We start from the raw sequence: 22464 nt of genomic DNA, 5'->3' as shown, positions 1-22464 counted from the left end.
TGTAGTGAAAAATAGGTAAGTCTGACATAACATACAAAATCATATACCAATTTGAAATCAAACCATTTATTAAGTCCAGAAAGTTGCAACAAAATTCAGAGGAACGAACAGACAAGGTTGAGTATGGGTACAACTTGACTGTAAAGCCACTGTGCATACGATACTTGATATTATTCTACCTAACAGAAATACCAAAATACACAGAGGACACAAAAGAAGAATGTATTTATACAAGTAGGGACACAATAATATGCTTATACACAACTAAATCCTAAGGGCTGTTCCAGTAAAACATACATGGGACAGGGGGAAGGCACTTGAAAATTGGGGTAACCTCCCATAGAAGCAATATTTTTTCACTCCTACCCACCCATAGAGGTAAAAACCCAAGCTTTATAGGCACCAACAGAAGCAAATTAAAATTTATATATATTCTTTAACAGTATTCCCATGGCGATACATTACTTTTTTTTTTTAAATAATTCTGCTGCATGTGAAATATTTCATACAGATAAATTGCAAGACATAGCATGATTTCATGAATGCTTCATTTCATTTATACATATTCTGTAGTTCTGCCTATCACTTGCATGTTGCACATATTCATGCATAGACTAGCGCTTTTACTGCTTGTATTCATTTATCTGTATATTAAAATTCATATATATTCTTTAACAGTATTCCCATGGTGATTCTTTCATTTTTTTTATATATTTCAGCTGTATGTGACATACGTGTATTTCGTACAGATAATAACAAGACATTGCATGATTTCATGAATGCTTCATTCCATTTACACATAATCAGTGTTCTAGCTAGGATTTGAAAATAGAGGGTGCGCAGGGAAGAAGGCACTTTCACACGTAGCATGTTTTTTTAACCAAAAAGGGATATTAGTGTATTTGAAGTTTAAAGATTTATGTTTCCATTAAGTCAGAAATATCTTTATTCATTTTTTTTTAAAACTTTTCGTGTATGTTTGTATTCTTATTAAATAATACAAGAATGATGTGTAGACAAAAATTAACATTGCTTTTGGAGAATTTAAAGCAGTATACTATCACATCATAAAAGAGATTAAGGGCAAGTGATTCTGAACAGTTATGACATACTATGAGGAAAAATGTTGAATGAAATGTAACAAATATTCAATATTGCTCCAATTTAATTTCAAAATCATATTATTTTCTCTAATGTAATTGTAACTTCCGAAAAATTACCTGTACTGTTGAAGATAAAGAAAATTTTAAAAAGAATTGAACTGTCAGAGATAACTGACATATTTAATACCGGTAAACAAACATAACATAGACCAGTCAACTTAAAAATATATTGAAATTAATTGTACAAAAGAAAACAATTATTAACCAATGATTGGCTGTCCATGAAATGGTGAAAGATCCAATCTGGACCCAATTTCTACTTGTCAATGTAAATCATCCGACAACCCTGATCAGCGCTGCACCTCTCCATTTTACCTAGCTAAGACACTGATTAAAGAACATGTATATTCACTGTTTTGCCTATTTCTTGCATGTTGCACATATTCATGTGTAGACTAATGCTTTTACTACTTGTGCATTCATATATCTGTATATTAAAATCGTTTCATATATTAACATTCATTTTTATGCACACATATCCTCTTTTCAATGCACAGCTAAATCTTGATTTTTGTCTTGCCTAGGAGCAAATTCCAAGAAGGCCAGAATATAGGGATTAACTTTCTGGTATTCGCAATTGTCAGAGTATTTGTCCATATCAAATTTTCAACAACCACTTTATATCACAGGTTGATGATATTTGGTATGTGAAGAGAAGTAGAAGATTATGCAGAAGTTGTATTGATCCACATTGTACAACAGTGACTGTATATGAAGCTGGTGTATTGCCATGAACTATTTTGTATCTCATCTAACCAGTTGAAGTTTCTGTGTGTATCCATATGATTGCCTTGATAATAGTGTGAAGTTTCCTAAAATCCAATTGTTTTATTGGGATCAATGATTTCAAGAAAACTTCTCTTCTTGTATACCTAGCACTTTCAGCTGGAAATATGGTATATTGAAGCATCACTTAAGTTTGCATGCACTCTGTGCAGGTGAGAAACAAGATAGTATAAAGTAACCTTGATGTTTATCGATATCGAGAATTCTGCTCATTTGCACACTGGGGCTATCTAGTTTAAGGGTATGGAAATTTTGTCCATCGTTGTAGACTCTCTGACAATTTCTAAGATGAAGAACAGAAGTAAAAGCCCTGTTCTCTGATAATTTGGTGGTTTTGTCACCTACACATTCACTCCATAGCCCATACCCTTTCATTTTGAAGTTTTGGAATGGGTTGTTCTTGATTTCAATATGCAATGACTACATAGTGATTTAACTGTTCAAATTCAGTTTCAAAAGAAGTTAAATTGTGGAAGAGTAAGCTATAAAGAGCCCCAAAAATTACTAGTGTAAAACCATCCAAACAGGAAAACCAACGGTCTAATCTACATGAAAATCGAGAGATGAGAAACACTTATGAACCACATCAACCAACGATGGAAGTTGACATATCTTTTCTGATGCATTTTCCACCAACCCACAACCAAGTATATATTTTTATTAAAATGCCGTCCCGGGTCCCATGTATGTTTTGCTGGAACAGCCGTAAATATATATACTGGTCATCCTCTATCGGGGGGAATGGTAAAAGTAAACTCTCAAAAAAGGTTTAGTAAAATGTTAAGATTTTCAATGTCCAAAGTGAAAAGTGGACTAAATATACATGCATGTGTTAATTTTGTTTTCTTTCATAGTCATGCATTTTTGTTTGGCAAAAGAAAGTTATTGTTATGGCATCCTGCTGTTCCATAAGAGTCATGATTAGGACATTTCGTCTGAAACAAATTTAAACTTTATCTAATCATTTATATATATATGTCAGTGAGTACATTTTCACTCTTTTTGACAATTTTTATAACTATACACGTTTTTTTTTAGATATTATAAGCAAGAACAACCAGGTCAACTGATCAATAAATCATTGACCACTTAGGCAACCTCATTAAAACACCCCTAATACTTTTCATAATACCCTGGCATTTATAATGGAAAGATCACAGATTTAAATCAAGTTCTGAATTTAGACATAAATAAATGACTGTTAAAAACAAACAATACGATTTTACGCCATAAATGAGTAACCGCTGAACGGAGCTGAACATTAAAGGGAAAACAATCGAGAAAGATTAGTCATTCAACAAAGGGGACCCCTGGTTTGAGGTTCAACTGTACTAATGATCTGTTACTAACCCTTGATAAAACTTGGTTATACAGCTGCCTTCTTGCTGGCATTTCAGTATGATGTGACTTTCCTATCAGCAGTGGAGATGTGGATGTTGTGAAGGGACTTTCTCTATACAAATCAGAAGCTAACGTATTCCAATATTCAAGCACTATTTTGAAAATTTCAACATCTTTGACCTCTGAGATAAGAATTAAATAATGTAATGCCTGAAATAAAAGTGTGATACATATAAGTCAATAGCAGCATATTTCATGAAACCTGAAAATGACATGTTTAGTCTAAATATGTTGTGGGATGTTGATTCTAAAGTGTTAAACAAGGTGTTACAAATGGACGAACAGAAAGAAGAATGGGTCTTCACTTGCACAGGGGACAATAATAAATACTCCTCCCACAAATTATAATGGCAAAAATATATCGGAAGTATTTCAATTTTTTTTTTAACACTGAATTTTCTTACAAGTGAATTACATAAAATCTATCAATAAAACTTTGTTTTTCTGTTGAACATACCTCCAGTAATACTTCATGTAAGTCCTGTTTTCTTTCTATCAACAGGCCATGTTCTTTTAAAAATGTGCACAGAAAAAGACTCAAGTTTTGAATAAACTTTTGCTCATCATCTGTTCCCTTTTGATAAGCATCCTTTAAGTTAGTCTGTAGAGGCAGAACCTGAAGATAAATTCTCAGAATGTTGCTAATAATGTCAAAAATCAAGTAAATGAATATACACAATTATCAACTTTTTCTGTAATTTTTTTTTACAACAGAATTAAGTAGTTTAAAACAAAAGATAAATTTAATAGATTGCACATGAAATTTGCACTTTGCAAGAGTTATCATTCTTGGTTTGGCTTAATTTGGTTGATTTTAGTGGTAGTTTAATGCAAGATTTTCTAAAAAGTACAAATCTGAATGCAGAAATGATTATCATTATGTGAAAGTATAGTATATATATAGACTGAAAAAGGATTGTTTGTTTGATTTTTTGTCTACGCCACAAATCACTTGCTTTGACAGTGTCTAAATTTTATATTGACTGTTCAGTTCTTAATTTTCCATCCCAAAACAAAAAGTGAAGGTGGTAAGAAGGACAGAAATGAGGATTCACGGTCATGTGTAAGTGTTTGTAAGAATCAGGCAAAATGGGAAAAATCAGAAACATGCATGTCAAAACCCCACCGATCAGACAATGTCATATCACTCAAGGATATTTTCTCTATTTGAAAAGGCCATTATTTGATCTCAGCATCACTGGCTTTGCTCAGAAATTTTTCAATAGAATGTTAGAAAAATGAGCTTTTTCCCCCAGTTATCTGCCCTTGAAATGTTCATTTTCAGTGCATTTTAATGAAATTATAACTCAATTTGCTAAACTGATATGGAAAATATTGTCTTTTTTCCTTGATTCTGATGGTGCAAATAGTCAAATTATACTATAAGTTTTTTTTCATACCATGTTTCACCCACTGCTTGATTCTTAGAGAGACTGACACTTAATAAAGTAAAGTAAGCAGGAGTTACCTGTTTTAATTGTGTCATTGCTAAGGTAAATAACTGAATAAATTGTTCATCATACTGTGATACTTGTACTGCAGCTGTAAATAATTATAATAATAAAAAACATCATTTTATTAAACATTTTGAGTTATATAAATTCAGTAAAAAAAATGTTAACTGTATTCAGAATGGATGCTATGCTAAGTAGAATACATTGGTATTATGTCGGGTAGATTTCTACCTGAAGTCGTACCAGTTCACTTCAAGTTGCTATAAAACAAAAAAGAATGTTTCAACATCATGCAAAATTAAGTTCTGGCTCTGAAAATTATATTGAATATGAAAGGGAAATGATCAAATTGACTGCTATGGTTAGAAGCCACAAGCTTTTTTATGTACCTACTGGATCTAACCTAGTATAACTGTAAGACTAATCATGTAATCTTGATGATTCACATCCTTATGAAGAGATTTTAACAAATATACATTATAATCCACTAGACAAAAAATAGGGAAATCACAAAGAAGAAAGTTCTGGTCATAAAACTTTGATATAACTGTTGCAAACTAAACACCAAGTCAGATCAATGTTTGTATGCTTTTAATAATATGTGACCATTAGATCAGACACCATTTATACTTGCAACTTTATAACCTACAATTTTTCACATATATCATGTGAGACATTTTGAAAAAAATCCAATAATCAACATTTTCCAAAGGCAAATTACCCAAACTCATGACTGGGCTTATAACTACAGTTTCCATAGCATACCTATTTCTGTCAGGCATTTAAGGGTAACATTTCTAAACATTGGCACTGAGAGGAACTGAAAAAATAAATATATTTAGTATCAATACACTTGATTGTAAAGAACTGCTCTTATTACATGTATTACATTAATTTGAAAAATATGTTTGCATAGAATTATGGAATACTCTAGATTAAATTCGACATACTGTGAACAAGCTCACAAAGAGAATATTCCACTCAAAAGGGATTTAAATGCAAAAACCCTTAAACTGGATTATCTCCCTTTAGAGCCCAGTAATAACTGTCATCATTCATGCAATTCTTCATAACCTTCCTATAAATACTCATGCACATTTACACATGATGCCCAAACTTCCCATAAAATTCCATTAAGCTCCAGGTATAGGGTAACACTTTCAAGAAACACAAACAAATGAACACACACACACGGTTAAGTTCTATACATCCTCCAAACATTGTTCATGTTGGGTGTAACAAGTTTCTTATATGTGACATGGTTACAAATTATCCCGAAGCTGATACCCATTTAACTGCATAGTAACATATCATCCATTGATAGTTACAAATCATGTCAAAAAAAATATTGTTTACCTAAATATTAAGGTGTATAGTTTACTCACCTTATAGATTAAAGTGGTAATTAATTTTGTTTCAAATATGTAACCCAATGGTATCCAATTCAAAAACCTCAGTAAGGTATCTAATGTCGATCCCACTAATGGTGCATTCTGAGAATTTTCCTGAAATAAAGTAAAAACATACAAACTAAATAAACAGCTGCACCATGTGTGCATGTCATGACTATCCCCATCTGGTAGCAAACCAGTGGCTGATCTAGAGGGGGTGCAGGGGATGGCCCCTCCCCCTTTTCATAGAAAAATTTGTCATTTTCATACATAAAATTGAAAATCAATGGCAAATAATGTCCTAGCCACCCCCCCTTTCCCAATTTTCTGTGTGACCACAAGTGGCAACTCTCCTTTTCAGTATGTCTGGATCCACAACTGCAAACTGAACAGATCATAAATGAGACAAGGTCAGTGTCCAGGTTTTATTGTTATTACAATTCTATTTGAATTGACTTATTTCAGTTTAGAAGCTTGTCATATCATTTAATTTTGAAGCTGTAGGAATTTCATAACTACTACAAATGTATTCATTATACAGTCAAACTTCATTCGCTCGAACTCGGTTGGCTCGAACACCCAGGATTTCTCAAACACAATTCAAAGTACCAAAATTTTCTCCTATATAATCAAATATAAATAAACTTGGATTTCTAAGTCATCGCTAATTAGGTAGTTTTGATCTTTAACATAACATTGTTTGAAATTCGAGAATGTTCCGAAGTCGGTATGATAAAAGCATGAAAGAAAATCGGATGAAAACAAATTATTGACCAAGGAACTCGAACTCTGAACGGTTTTAAAAGCGAACACAGCATTTTTAATGTTCACAAATCAACATAATCTTCCAAAAGCGAATGAAAAGATCCATGAACTAACACAACTTCGTAGGAAGTAGGCAATTTCTAACGATAAAGTCGAACTCGGACCGGCACCGAAAAAAAATCCTGAAATATACACACTTCAATTTCTCGAACTCCCGATAACTCGAACACATTTCAATGGTCCCTTGGAGTTCGAGCTACCGAGGTTTGACTGTATATATTTACCATTACAAATTGGCAGAGTTGGAATACTGAAGAAAATTCACTGCACATGCTGTCCTTAAGATGCTTTGCTTTAGCTTGGGTCATCTGACCGCTACTGAAGTCAAACACCTCTTCACTGCAAAATAAGTTTACATAACTTATATGAAGGTACAAAAATTTGTACGCCAGCAACATTGAATCTTTTGTTAGTATATACTAGAAGAAAATCATGGAAAAATACTTCATATTCAAATAAACACGCATTTTAAGCATCAAATGACAACACATATAATGATTCCAATTAAGTTATTTTTTTTTATTACTTCTCAAAGCAATTCCTCTAGTCATTCCCCATAAACTTCGCTAGTCAAAGTAATATAAAACTGTAAAAGTTTTTGGTACAGAATGAAAAACTACAAAGCATAATGAGCTGGTCAATGAGGACAAGCACATGCTATGCCATTCTTAACAACTATAGGGCTAAAAATTACATGTATTACATTTTCTATCCTCTCTTGCAATGTTTCTTCATCAACCAAATTCTATAAGTAATTTTTTATTCATAGTTCTAAATTAGTAATAATTAAGAATGTTAAAATAATTTTCCAATGAAAATTCTGCTTAATGATTCTGAAATTTAGAGCTTTTGGGATTCTCGAACATTCACTAGCCAATGTTCCCTAAATTGATCTACTAGTGTGTGTTTAATTGAGCTGTATAACCAGGATACACAAAAAAATATTTGGTTGTTCCACAAACAATACCAAATTACACATCAGCAAGTATTTTTTAATACTAAGTATGAATAATAATAAATCGATACAAAACATTTTAACACAAATTTGATCTGTAACTTGTCATGGTAGGGCAGTGTACCTATCTGCAAGCATGACCAAAAAAGTGTGGAAACTGATTTGCTAGACTAACAAAGTATAAAACTAAAGTCCCCTTCAGCGAAAGACCAATTAAACTATTATTATACTAACCTTAATAATTTCATTATTGTTAGGTTATTCTGACATAGGGATTCATTAGTTTTACTAGCACCAACAATATCACTGATAAAAGAAGGCCAATTCCTTGGCCACTCATACTTTAAAATCTGAAGAAAAAAAAAAGGTTAAATTGTATGACAAAATCAAAAAACAAAGTACACTTAGGGGTGTTTTTGGCCCCCAACTAGACTGAAACTCTAAACATGGTAATAGAATGTTACCAATCAGCATTTTCTTTGGGGACTTTAATAAAGTACAACAACATTACCATATTTGAATTTTTTTAATAGTTTTTGTTAAAAAGTCAAATGAAATTAAAAACCAAAGTTTTTTTTTCAAAATTAGCTAAAATTTGATCTTTTTCAAATTTGTGATGCCTGGGCCAACAAAACCCACCAAATCTTCAGGAATTCTGATAAAATAGACAAAAAATGTTTCAAAATATCAAGATATTACATGGTTCTACATTGGCAGACATTTGAGTTTCATAAGGAATGATTACTTTACTTCCTGCTTTTGTGAAAATTTAAGAAAACCAGCTAATTTGACCAGTGATTATGATTTAATTGTGCAATACATATAAGTTATAAATATAGGCAATCAATCTTTACTCTTTTGTTCAGTGAGTAAAGTTTGCAGTGCCTTAAACATAATTTTTTAAGAAAATAAGGGGGCCAATTTCACCCATAAATGTACATGTACCTAAATCTTTATTTTGTCATGAAATGAAAATTCTAAAAAACAGAAATGCATATACAGAATTTTCTAAATTTTCCACACTTTAAAAAGGATTACATAGGGAGACTGATGTAAGCAGTACAAACAAACAGTAGGTGTGGCTTATGGCAATTCCAACTAATCCTCAATTCATTTATTAAGTAGCCAGCATATTTCATTTGGATGTGCATATTGAACATGAAATTTCAGCTTTTCACATTAACAGCCATATCAATACTTGATCAACTATGACAATTTCTGTTTACATTTGAAATTTCTTTATGTCAGTAGAAAGAATTGATTAGTGTAAGATTTTTATAATCAATCTTCTTTGGATCAAAATACATTGACTGTTGATCAGTGATTGTCAAAAACTTTTCATATGGCATGGCAAAATCCAGGAAAATCTACTTGTATGGTTCAAGCTTTATAACATACAGATGCAAGATGTAATTTTAAATGAAAAATGTCCAGTTATTTCCAGAATTTAAATGGTAAATATAAGACCCAAAAACACATGCATATCCAGTTTATTCATTCCCATCATTCTTTATGCCAAAATGGAGATGAAGGAACCCAAATTATGTTACCAGTTTCTGAAACAGTATCTTTTTTCAGATCCTTTAAAAATTCACCATTCCTTTCAGTCTATGCTACAAAGACTTCTCATAATCCAATCCTTTTTATCAAACATTTTAAAAGAGTGGCAGCAGCAAGTTTTGTTTTTAACTACAGCTCTACCTTAAAACCAGAGAGAAGCTAATGATTAGTGATTCATGCATATCTTAATCCCAAAAATATTTTAATTGGAAATCCTACAGTATGCCTCATAGAACTGTATTCAATAAGAGTGTCACTGGAGATTTCAACACTTAAAATTTTGTTACGTTCTACAAAGAAAAGTACAGAGAAATTTCCTGCCAGAATATTTACAGCATAACCAGTCAAAAAATATTTCACAATGTACATAGCAAATCAAGGGAAATGAGCATAGGAATAGTTGTTTTTAAGACCTAAGAAATGTATTTGAATAGTTTCATTGATTATCTAGAGATATAATGAATCAACCCCAGTCTGATTTTTAGTCAGACTCATACTTAAATGACAGTTACAACAGAATATGTGACCAAGGATCAGTCTGACCAAGCAGCTCATAGACTATACTCGGTGTCACATAAATAAGATACTGTTAAAATTTGAATAAAATATTTTCTACGACTTTATTGACAGCTACTGTCATTTAAATTGTCTTAAATGACTAGCTCATTTCTTTAGCCAAATAGCTTCTCCCTAAACATTGAATCATTAAATTCTGGTGAGATTTTAATTCTCGGTCCCAATATATACATTATCAAAAGTCGGCCATGTTTACGGTGATCGGGTTGCGAGGAGATGTTGTTTACGTTTAAATGGTTTGTCCAAAACCAAGAACCCAGAATGCATTTCGGTGCTAATTCGGATATCTTGGATTTATTCTACGCAAACATTGTACAACACCAAGAAGTTGATAAAGAAGACGATTGTCACCGGAGTTCGACGGGAAATTACAAACTTCATTTGTAAACAAATCGTCCCGTAGAAACCAACATGGCGGATATTAGTACAGGATTTTCCCGTAAGGATTTGTTACGCATGATATCAGCCAATAAACGACTCATTGGAACTATCACGTCATGCATATATGCGAACTATTTTCAGATTAAATAAAAGAGAAACAAGGCAAGTCCCGACAGTTTAAAAAATAGAGCTTCAAATTGAAAATGTGCTGTATGTGACGTCCAGTATAATATTGGTTTCATGCTAAGCTCTGTTTACTCCAGGTAATTTCAGGTTTCACCAGTCTCATAACATTTTCAAGTTTCTACACTATGGGATAAAATCGATGTCCAAAACTGTAAATCGACAATCATATCAAAAACCAAAAGCAATTTTCCCCCATATAAGTGATGATCAGACCACCACTATGAACACCAAAATATTATTTAGTTTAAATGTACATCAGAACCATGTGATGAATGATTCAAGTTTCAACTTGCCCAATAAACTTAATGTTTTTTAATCAAAACGTTACTTTAATGGCTTGTCAAGCCTTACTATTACATCAATTTAGAATCAATCTTTATGACATGATTGTTTTTACCTGTACTAGAATCATATTAAGTTTGCCAAGGTAGACCTTCTCTTTCTCTAATAATGAACTATCTGATGATGTTTTAATGATTAGACCAACTATGTACTTCTTGATTCCTACAGAAAAATAAAATCATTATGTAAACAAATTACTAAATACATGAAACTACAATTAATATATAAACAAATTACAAAATACATGAAACTACAATTAATATTATAAATGAAAACATAATAAAGTTGCAGAGTTATCAAAATTCTTTCAGAAATATTCAAGAAATACTAGACCAAAAATTTTTGGCTTATTTCAATCACAACAAGGTGCTAGATTTTAACAAGAGTAATTAATTCTTTCACAAATTAAGCTCCAAAACAATGTTGGACTTCTGCTGAACCGCCATAAAGCCAGTTTCTTCTGGTCCGATGATAATATCAGTTTTGTCTGTCTAATGGACTTCATTAAGTCTCAAATTGTTATAGATTTTTAAAACCATATTTAAAAAGTTTGGCCACAATCTATGCTGGACAAAATTAGTCTGAAACAATATCTATTTTTAAGAATAACTAGAAATACTGTAAGCAAGGTCAGAAGTGGATTTAGTTGGATAATCTCCCCTTGCTGTAACATGACACTTTCTTAGGCACTTCTAGATATGATGCCTAACCTTCCAATAGGGAACACCTGTGTGATGTTTTGGACACTGTCTTCTCATTTTGAATAGCTGTCAATTATGATGACCTTAACCTTTAAATTTGTCATCCACCATCATAACTGACAGCTATTCAAATTTAAAAGATCACTTGGGTGTTCTGTGGTATTTAAGTAGGACACATTGGTAATGTAGGGCAGATTTCTACCTAGATAGCAATTTCAATTATTCGCTAGCTTAGCTAGTTTGTATTGAAATTGGAACTGGTTTATTTCAACTAGCTGTAATAGTATCTAAAGTGTACAAAAAACTAAAACAATTCTAGAGTAACTGACCTTCACACTGGGCTCTAGGCAAAACTTTCCATCTTGTTTTGATAACATTTTCCAATATTTGTAAGGCATAATATTTGGTCTGTTGATTGCTTGAGTATTCTAGTATAGTATCAACTCTGGTCCATGCATCTGGGTGTTCTTTTAAAGTTGTGAGAACTTGCTGTGCCATTTTTTGCTGAAGATAAAGGTGAGAATAAATTTACATGTAATAATATATGTGTGATATGAAAGAATCTTTACTTCCATTTTAATGTCAGGATTTGCAAAGTATGATATCGCTCACATGGTTAAATTTTTGCCTTTCAAGGGCAATACCTCTAATAAGGAGACATCCAAAAAATATTTTATCCTTGCAAACTTTTGTAGGCCTTATTATAAGGATGATTTCAGCAATTGAATATTTCATTGTATCTATCATAGTTTTCAAGATACTGAATGAAAACTGCAAAAGAAAAACCCATCATTTTCACCTTTCAAGGGCAATAACTCCTACAAGGAGTGGTATGTCAACTTTGATCCATGAAAGACTTTTGTAGGCCTTATAATAAGGATTATTTCAGCAATTGAAAGAATTTGGCCAAACCTAATTGTTTTGGAGATACAGGAGAAAAAAACTCCTGACTGATCCCTATGTTCTATTTTTAGTAACAGCAACCATGTTTTTCCATGATATTGAAAAAAGGGCAATAACTCCAACATAGCTTAACACATTAAGATGAAAATTTCACTACAGATATATCTTATAATGCTGAACATTTTTAACCATGTCAAAATTTGGCTAAACCTTAGTTTTAGTGATTATTAAAAAAAAACCTACAGTATGACCCTATGTTCTATTTTTGGTAATGGCGGCCATGTTTTTCGATTGATGAAAAATCCCCATAACAGTTCTGTGCAGAATACCCCAAGAAACAGACGCCAAGTGATAGTAAAAGGCACTGTATTGAGTACATGAATTCATGGTTTGTGGTCGAAATCTTTTTCTTTTAAATGATGATTTCTCTGTATTTCCTGAAAAATGGCTGGAAGTAAAGACCTTTTACTGATGAATAAAAAAGAAATTTTTGAGGCATTTATTTTGGGGATGTGGTTCCACTATGCCCAATAAAATAAATACCCCACAAATAAAAATGAAACCACAGTATATTGTGTTCAATATTACTAATAATACTTGGAAAATTCTCATTTCTGTTAGGACTTCTATAATTTTTAAGGGACTTACAATGTTCTAGGCTTCGCATTTTTTGTTACTCAGGGTAAGTAAAAATTTGGTTAGTAAATTTCTCTTTGGCAAGTAGAAAACTTGATGTTTCTTATAGATTTTTTTAAGTTCAAGAGTCAGACATCAACAGTCAATTTGCATTTAGAGCTTTAACTTGCATAGAAACCCTTTTGTTGTTTTTTTTTTTTAAGTCTAGATAACTGACTAAAATCTTCTCAGCTACTGGTAAAAATGTACTCTGGCTTGCAGGTTACTAAGTTTGTTTTGCAGCCAGGATTTTTTTGGGGGGGATTATTTTATAATTTAGCAATTGGTATTTAAAAAAACTTTTCTATTCAATACTGTAAATAAAAATATTTGGCAGTCTCCCTCATATAAGACACTCAGCCCCTAAAAGTACCCCAGCTTCTATGGTTACCAACACTTGGTGCAAATTTGTAGAAAACAAAACAAAAATGGTGACAAGCATAAATGGATGATGTTTATTTAAGTCCCCATCCTGGAAAGTTATCTCCCACAATGAATTTCTATGAAAATCCAACTTGGTTTAATACAACCACTTCATCCAAATTTAAAAGAACTTCAACAAAAAATGAAGTCTTATCAATATATTGATGACGAATAAGTTAAGACAGATATGTGACAATTTTTTTTTTAAATAAATACCTGTGAGCCATTTCCAGTATACATCAACGATACAACATTATCTAGAAGATTTATGTCTAACTTCTGACTAAAATCCAGAAGTTTTGACACTTCATCGGATAAGTTAGCCGAGTTCATTACTATGGGCGGCATCAACAGTTCCTTTAATGGTATCTGAAAAAAAATTACAGAAATCTAGTAGGACTTACAATAATGTTTCTAACTTGTTATATCTGTGGAAATTATAAGTAAATCACAACAGCAAACATGATGCTCAATATAGCCCGAATTGCTCACCACTTCTTAATACATAAACTTCTGGTCCAGGTGAGCTCAGATGATCCGTTGTATGCAATGAGACAATAACAGACTGATTTAACTTAATGGACATAAAACTAATAAGCAGATGACAAGGCTTATATCTAGAAGCTGGAAAAAATGTTAGTCTGTTGAGTTTGAGTTGAATTCACAAATGAAACAACCGTAAATGACCAATATTGTCTTTCCACTGATATTACAATGTACATCAAAACAATGTTAGGTTTGTGATTTATTTTGAAGGCATGGTGAGATACATCTGACCAAAGGCAATATCAGACAAAAGTTCATTTGGTCTGGCACAGAAACTTTCCCACTTTCTGGTTGAACATAATAGGAAAAAAGGTAAAATAGGTAATTTTGGTTGCATAGATCAAAAATATATTTCATCAAATCTGTTTCATTTTAATACATATATTCAAGTTACCCCAAAAAATGACAAATTTACCACATATACAAAATGTAGCACAAGGCAAATATACATGTAAAATGAAGGCATATTGTAATATCTTCTGAATAATCTAAATATATTTTCAGTTTTACACACATAAAAGGGTGAAGCACAAAGCATTAGAATACTTACAACTTATTGTGAATAGGTAAAAGCATCCACACAGCGAGCCACCTTACTCCTGTTATGTAAAAACAAAAGTCAGAAGATTCAGAGAATGCTACATATAATTTCAACGATTTCAATTATAGACACTTTCTCCAACCAAAGAAAAATTAATATAATAAATTGCTTGGCAAGGCTCAACCCAACCCAAAAGGCAAAACCTTGAACAGTTGGGTTAAGTATGGACACAACATTCTCGTCCCTTTTTTACCACCAACACCTGAACAGTTGCAGTCAAAACCTCCAAAATGAATCCCAAGAAGCCTTCTTTTTAGGGAATGGCACCTTGTGGTACAATTTCAAAAAGATCACACCAGATTCCATTCTTATTTCGTTACTAAAACTTATGAAGTGCTTGCATTTATTTTGATTGATCCAAGTATAACCTCCTCTTTGATTTTCATAAATTTCTGATCTAATGTTTATGAGGGACTTTCTTCATATAAATGGGGTATCCCATCTTTGCACAATGATTATTACTTTATTAATACAAATTGGATAATTTCTCATTTTAAGACTATTTCTCAAAAACACCTCCATCTAATAATAATAATTACCCTTTCATGAGCAATAACTCTTACAAGGAGTCATCTGACAACTTAAATCCCTGAAGACTTTTGTAGAAAACTTTAATTCATTGTTGTTCCCATTGTTCCCTTTTGTTTTTCATTGATCATACCCTCCAGAAGCAAAATTTGTGGTTTATAGAGATCACATTGTCTGTACATTCATGTTCACTCATTGAAGTCATTTTACTCTTATTGCAAGCACTTCCATCATTTAAAAAATCAAATCCTGCGCCAAACATTTCATTGCAATCCATATCAGAGCTGAATCAAGCTTAAATATTTTGTCCATATCAACTGTTCAGAGTTCAACCTCTATGGGTTTATCAAGAAGCATCCCAAGAAACATCTTGTTTAGATATTTTTTTTACAAAAAAGACAGCTTTATTTATTACCAAGGTATTTTCAAGTAAACAATGTCAAAGTAATGTTACAACGATAACCTATAGAATATTTTGAGTTTACCAGAACTTTAATATATAAAAATGGATAATATCCACTTGTCGCCATATGAATGTAACCTTTATCATGCAGTACATTGGTCCAGGTAAAAAAATCTGCCACAAGCAGTATCCCCAATTAATCACCCTCAAATAACCTTGAAATTAACAAGGAAGGGAACAAGTAATGAAATTAAGGGTATCCCATAGGCATATTAATGTATTAAGTCACTGAGCAGAACCTGTCTTAGCATGTTCAGAAGGCTCCCATTTTTGGAATTCCTGGAAAGTGCATCTAACCCTCCCTTCCTCTCTTTCCGAGTACAATCCTTCATAAAATGTAAACCTGGCTATGTTACAATATTTGATTTTACATTATTTGGTGCTGAATGGTCAGTGTTCATTCCAGAAAATTCAAAAGGGGGCCAGTGGCTCCCATGACAGCAAAACGGGGTCATTTTCAGAATTAAGGGGGCCAATATGGCAGTATTATAAGGGGTCATTTTTATGTAACAAGAAAGATTCAACCAACAAATAATTTAACCTCAGGTTTGTATACACTTAACAGTTTCATTTTAAGTGAGAGGTAACACAGATACATCAACTCCAAATGTATAAAAAGAAATACTAGTGTAAGTTTTTTTATTGATTCAATATGATGTTGCACCTCCACTTAAAATCTTTCCGTTCTTAATGGGGTTGTATCCAACCCAGCCCATGCCCACAGACAATGAACACTTTCATCTTCACTCGAAATTCTTGACTCTAGGTTTGCCAACCATGTCCTTTTGTTTTTAGTCAGTCGGCTGATCTGAAATTTACTGGGTCCCGTCAATAGGATCAAGGAAATGATCATGTCTCCTGCACGCCATCTGCAGTTTCATGAAATCGTTTTTGACCAGGGAAAAGATTAAAATTTTGCTTCTCGAAATGGTCAAGGCCATTGGCACTTTTAAATGATGGAAAGCATCCAGACACAGAACAAAAAAATGGGAAATTTGGAGATCGACCTACGGAATACTGTGCACCCGCTGGAATGAACACTGAATGGTAATAGGCTTCTTGCCATTCGGAGGAAGATGAATACATTAATATACAAATTCATGTACTTGTACAATACATTAACGTTATTGTTCTTCTTTTTAAATTGGACCCCACATGGCTCATTCCATTTACATGTAAGATCATCTTTAATGCAATTTATTCTATAATGCATCCTCCACTGGCAACCTTGTACATGTACATTATGTAGTTGGCCAATTAATGTCAATATTGCCAATGTACACTGTACAGGTGGAGAATGTCACTTGGTCTGACCATTTATTTATTCTGAAGATGTGGTACCCAGTTTCCATTGAAATTATATCAATTTTGTATCTGACACATCAATCATCATGACAGTACATTGACTAAAAGTTTCATACTACTATACTTTGAAATTTATGGTAAAATATTGTTGCATATATAATATGGCACTCTGATATCAATATAAAACGTTGAATGAACTAAACCATTGTAATTTGTAGTGACACTGGCCCTAGCGGTAAAAAAAAAATTGGTAATGCATTGTGGTACATAAACAAAGAATACTGTATATTCTGTGGTGGTCTTTTTTTCTTTTTCTTTTTTTTACAAATAATTATAGGGAGCATTAATGGTTGTATCATCAACTTCGTACTGCATACATATGGCAAAAAAAAAAAAGCATCAATATCCAGTTTGTACCTTCATTTTAGGAGCTGAAAAAACTGCATCATAGCAGCTGCATTTGTGTATATTTTGTTAAAGTGAATATTATGCGATTGATAACCAAACCAGTCTCGGAAAATATTCCCTAATTTTGGTGATTGAAAACAAATCGAATCATAGCTTTTCTAAGACAGGGTTGGCCAAAATAGTCTGCAGGATGGCGTCCAGATGTTTATGAAAATTACGTCATCAATATTATCCACAATTCTTGGGTACTAAAAAATTATGAAAAGATAATGAAACAAAAAGAATCGATAAAAAAATCGAAACAATTTCAAAAAATGAATCAGATCAAAATAAAAACAAAATTAAACGATGCAAATTGAAACAGAATGAAACAAAACAAAATGAAATTAAAGAAATATTTGAAGATGTTTCGCAGTTTATAAGAACTATAATGTTCACCTTCGACCAAAAAAACATTTCAGACCATGCAACCCACAACTCCTTACGAATGCTGGTAGACATTTCGGCCAATAGATATTTCAGGCCGTGACAATTAGGATAATGCTTAAGGACAATTAAAACTGTATATAATTACAAAACTTTCCCTATTGGAATGTTTTAAGTATTATAAATCAAATCAGAGCAGACAAAAATAATCAAAGGTGTTTTTAATTAAAGTTTCTTTGGGAGCATTAAAAGGTTTCACCTTCCTCATATTAGCAGTAAGAAGTTTGGAAAATGATATACGGTATTTCATTATTTGAAACTTCTTTAACAATAAAAAAAAAAGATTCTATTATTTTGTATATTGTACAATGTTGCCTATTAACCTAAAAATGTAGTATTTTTCATAGGTCCTTAACTAAGAGATATGTACAAAATGTACATGTACATCCTCTGCAAAAGTAGACCAAAATATCTATTTCTTTTTTTTTCTTTTTTTTTTAAAAGGATATTCCAATTTCAGGATTAACTAAGTAATATAGCCTTTTCTCAACTTCCAGTATAGATCATTTGGGGTCAAATGGCAGGTCACAGTGAAGAGCAAGGGAGATATTCACACAGGAAATCGTTGTTGGTTGATTTAAGGTAAAGATTCAGTATAATAACGCCCCATAATGGTAACTTTGTGTGATCATAACATCACTGAAGAAATACAGCTCAAAATTGATCATTGTCAGTGCTGCACTTTTCCTGTCTTTCGCTTCCAGCGGTTACAATCCAGCAAGCACCATTTTACAAATGTATTAAGCAGTTATTTTCCATAGCAATTTTTTTTCACATTCTAATGTACATGTAGGTACCATGCACACTGCATTGCCTTTTCAAGAAAGAAAATTACAAAAGAAAAAAATCTTCCACATTCAAAATAATATCACATCACAATAATATAAATTGTCAGAGAACTATACCTTTCAACCTAGTTATTTTTTCTTTCCAGCAATTTGCATACGTGTTATTTCTTCAGAAATGGTAAGACATTTATAATGACTGAATCTGAAATTAAAATTCATTGTGTAATTACTTTCAAGTGAAAATTACTTTTGACGTTAAAATTCAAGTCAAGAGCTGAGCTAAGTGATGTCATGTTTTTTTTTCATTTTTTTAACAAGTTCTTCATGATTATTTTCCTATAGTGAATAAAAGAGTTTGGTGACCCCAAAATTTTATATGCTAAAAGTTTACATTTACACTAAGGAATATGATGTAATGTTTTCAAGAAATTCTAAGGACCAGATTTTGTGTTCTGTAGAATAACAATGCATGATGTGGTATATAATTACTAGCTTTCCAATGATTTCTGTAAGTGTTGATATTACTTATTCCTGGAATTGAAAGTCATGTTTCTCCATTAAAAACTGTGGTAACATATTCTTAAAGTTATTGTGTAGGAATGCAAGCTCTAACTACAGGCAAAAATTTTTATAAAAACCTATGAACAGAAGCCTTACTGAACCTTGACCTTAAAGTGAAAAAAATATTTCTAAATCATAAGTAGCAGTAAGAATCATGTAAATTCTGTGATATGTGTTGTTAATGCTGTTAGCAACATATATATGGTGCATATAAGTGCCATACTGTCATTTCTAGCTTCATACAAGATCAAAATGTACCTCTTAAATATCCTACACTTTTTTGCTGTTTTTTACTTGTATGAGAGCAGGAAGTTTACATTAAAAGATGGAATAATTAGTTAACATTAAACTTTTCTGTAATATACATGTAGCTGAGAAACACCTATTGTCCAAGTTGTTTAGATGGAGAAATAATTGGGTTATCATGGTTACAGTCACCTGATTTTAGAGCCTTTCACAACTTGCCTGAGTTCATACCATTTCAGACTCACTCTAAGTTTGCCCATCTTAGCCGATTGACAAACTGTTGTGTTACACAACAAAGTTCAAAAGCTTTTAAAACTGACACAATATAGTTTTAAATTGTCAAGTATATTGTGAAAAAGGAATACACTTATTTTGCTAGTAATTTACACTTGCACGATGTCAAAAAGAGTAATCAAGGGAACCAAGATTCTAGCGGAAATCAAAAGAATGACATTAAGACCTGCAGCCCTTTTCACAAAAAAAATCATAAGAGTAAAATTAGTCGTAAGTTGTGACGTCACAATACTTAACTCTATTATGACATCATAACTTACGACTAATTTTACACTTAAGATTTTTTGTGAAAAGGACCGCAGACATGGATAACAGACATTCACAAAAAAAGAACACAGTCACTAAAATAATACAAAGAAACAAAAGTAAATAAAGATGTGAACTGGAAAAGAATATGAATGTATATTATCAATCATCACACTCGCATACTCTTCCTTAAATGGACCAAAGATCTTCAAGTTTCAGCTCACTAAAATGTGATTTTTTTTTAATAATCAGAACCAAGATGAGGTCCATACATGTACATGTACAATGTAGCTATGCCAGGGTTTATGGTGAAAATGAGAAAATCACTGATTGATTGGGAGTTAAGTTTAGAAGACCATTGCATTAGCCTGGATTTTGAAAGCAAGCCAAATCAGTGGCATAGAATAATTGACAATTAGTAACTTTGAAAATTTAGTATTTGTAATTCAGTTTTTTGTAAGTCTAAATGATGAAATGTTCAAGCATTCATTCTAATCTGCCTGCTTTTAGTAAATAACTCATGTTGAAAATTCAATAGTTTCTATGTCATTACAGAAATACCTCCCTAATTTTGAATTCTGTTGAAATTCTTTATAATTTATATCTCCTATGAATGGGGGGGGGGGGTGTTATAACACATGAAGCCACATGTTAATTTCTGTTTACTGTAACATTTGAAACAAAGATCAAAAATAAAAATATGTACATGTAGGGTTTCCAACCATTAATCACAGTATGCACGATCTTAGCTGGAGAACTACTTAGCAATGCTGCTACTTGTTAGCACACATGGTCGTTTAAAAAGGCCGACAATGTTTCTGACAGAAGTTTTGATACATATGATAACCGGTTTTTGTCCAGTGGAGCTGTATGCTTCTTGATTTCGCAATTTTTAATAAGGTCCACAGCAATAAAAAGTAAAAAAAAAACAAGCACAACTAAACTTTACAACAAAATTCATTCACAATTTTTTTTTTCATTTTTGTATTTACAGCATGTCCCATTCAGAAAACTTAACGTCCCTATCTATTCTATCCCCCTTTTTCAGGCCATGACAAGTAGATGTACCACGAAATCTTCAATTCAACATGCTCTTGTCAGTCTTGAAACTAACAAGGGCAGTCGTGTATTAAAACTAAATTCTTTAGTTTATTTTTGCTAAAAAAATCTGTTTTCGCTTTAAGTACCGACTGCTTCGCTCGGATGGAAAATTCCATCGTTTGAATTTTCATAAGGCTATCACATGACCTAAGATAGCTACTTCCGTCGATTTGTGTACATATACTTCAAATATGGCAGCCCCCATACAATTTATCTTCGCTACGTTTTAAGGAGAAATGACACAGATCTCTAATGCACCGAAAAATCAAACAAATAAAAAGTACCAGCAATAAATACCTTTCTTCTGTCAATTTGTTCTTCTTGCGGTCACTCCAAACTTCTCTTGAGAAAACATCGAAAACTGTCTAACCGGTTCAAACTGGCAAAGAACCGCCATTCTGTTTAATCTTCGTCCAATATCGTTCAAACTCGTATGCAATTAAACTTTTTTTTGGATTATTTTGATTAGGTATATTTACTGTAACTGTAAATTTAAAATCAAAATTTAGCATATTTTAATTCATAAAAATCATTTGAATATTTTAAAGCACCTAATCAAAAGTCGTAAGTCAGTTCATTTGTTATGATTGATTTTATTGGTTAGTTAATCTGCCTATGTTTTAGCTGACAAACTGTAGATTACATCAATTTTTGTAAATATTGCTTTAATTGTTCTTATTGAACTCAAAGTATACTGCAGAGGATATTATTAAATCACATTGTCTTATTTTCATTAAAAAAAATCAAAACTGAGCAATGGAAAAATTTACAGCATCATCCAATCATAAATGTTCTTTCATACGTGCACTTTCACTTTCGATTTGGGTTAAGGCGAATTTAGTTCCGAATTCCGCTTCGAAAAGCTTTTAGAAATTTCTTTGCTGGGATATTTTTGAAACAAAAAATTAATTTCACTTTGAAGAATGATATATAAAAAAATATGTGGCAGGAAAACAATATATTGATTTCAACAATAGTAAAACAAATAAACAATTTTGTATTATGTTTTTATGAAAAATGGTTTAGGTAGAGTGAACAATTAAAAAAGAAAAGGAGAGGAGAGGTATGGCGTGTACATATAGTTCATATATTATGAAATTAATTCAACGTGTATAATTATGTATGAAGATGTATGTACGATGTGTCTTTAATCTGAACATCTTCAATTT

At 32.1% G+C, this 22464-nt stretch overlaps 1 protein-coding gene across 2 annotated transcripts in view; it reads right to left on the bottom strand.

The window, feature by feature from the left end:
- The window catches only part of LOC148624272 (exportin-1-like), a 40074-nt gene extending 18347 nt beyond the window's left edge, over positions 1–21727 (bottom strand). The window contains exons 1-13 of one of the 2 annotated variants that reach the window (XM_088566908.1): positions 21593–21727; positions 18965–19049; positions 14819–14867; positions 13939–14091; positions 12051–12225; positions 11076–11182; positions 8210–8325; positions 7245–7359; positions 6190–6309; positions 5570–5624; positions 4819–4892; positions 3808–3966; positions 3300–3500 (exon numbers count right to left, since the gene is read on the bottom strand). In XM_088566908.1, the coding sequence (XP_088423034.1) occupies positions 3300–3500; positions 3808–3966; positions 4819–4892; positions 5570–5624; positions 6190–6309; positions 7245–7359; positions 8210–8325; positions 11076–11182; positions 12051–12225; positions 13939–14070 (1254 nt within the window). In that variant the 5' untranslated portion in view covers positions 14071–14091; positions 14819–14867; positions 18965–19049; positions 21593–21727. The remainder of the gene's footprint in view (positions 1–3299; positions 3501–3807; positions 3967–4818; positions 4893–5569; positions 5625–6189; positions 6310–7244; positions 7360–8209; positions 8326–11075; positions 11183–12050; positions 12226–13938; positions 14092–14818; positions 14868–18964; positions 19050–21592) is intronic. The other variant, XM_088566909.1, reaches the window with a different exon arrangement.
- Between the last annotated feature and the right edge of the window lie 737 nt (positions 21728–22464).

The sequence above is a fragment of the Perna viridis genome, chromosome 2 (genome assembly GCF_037379345.1).
Source record: "Perna viridis isolate PV_CMFRI_1.1 ecotype Kerala chromosome 2, ASM3737934v1, whole genome shotgun sequence".
NCBI lineage: Eukaryota > Metazoa > Mollusca > Bivalvia > Mytilida > Mytilidae > Perna > Perna viridis.
The sequence above is the reverse complement of the archived record's forward strand: the minus strand, read 5'-3'. Positions and strand labels throughout refer to the sequence as shown.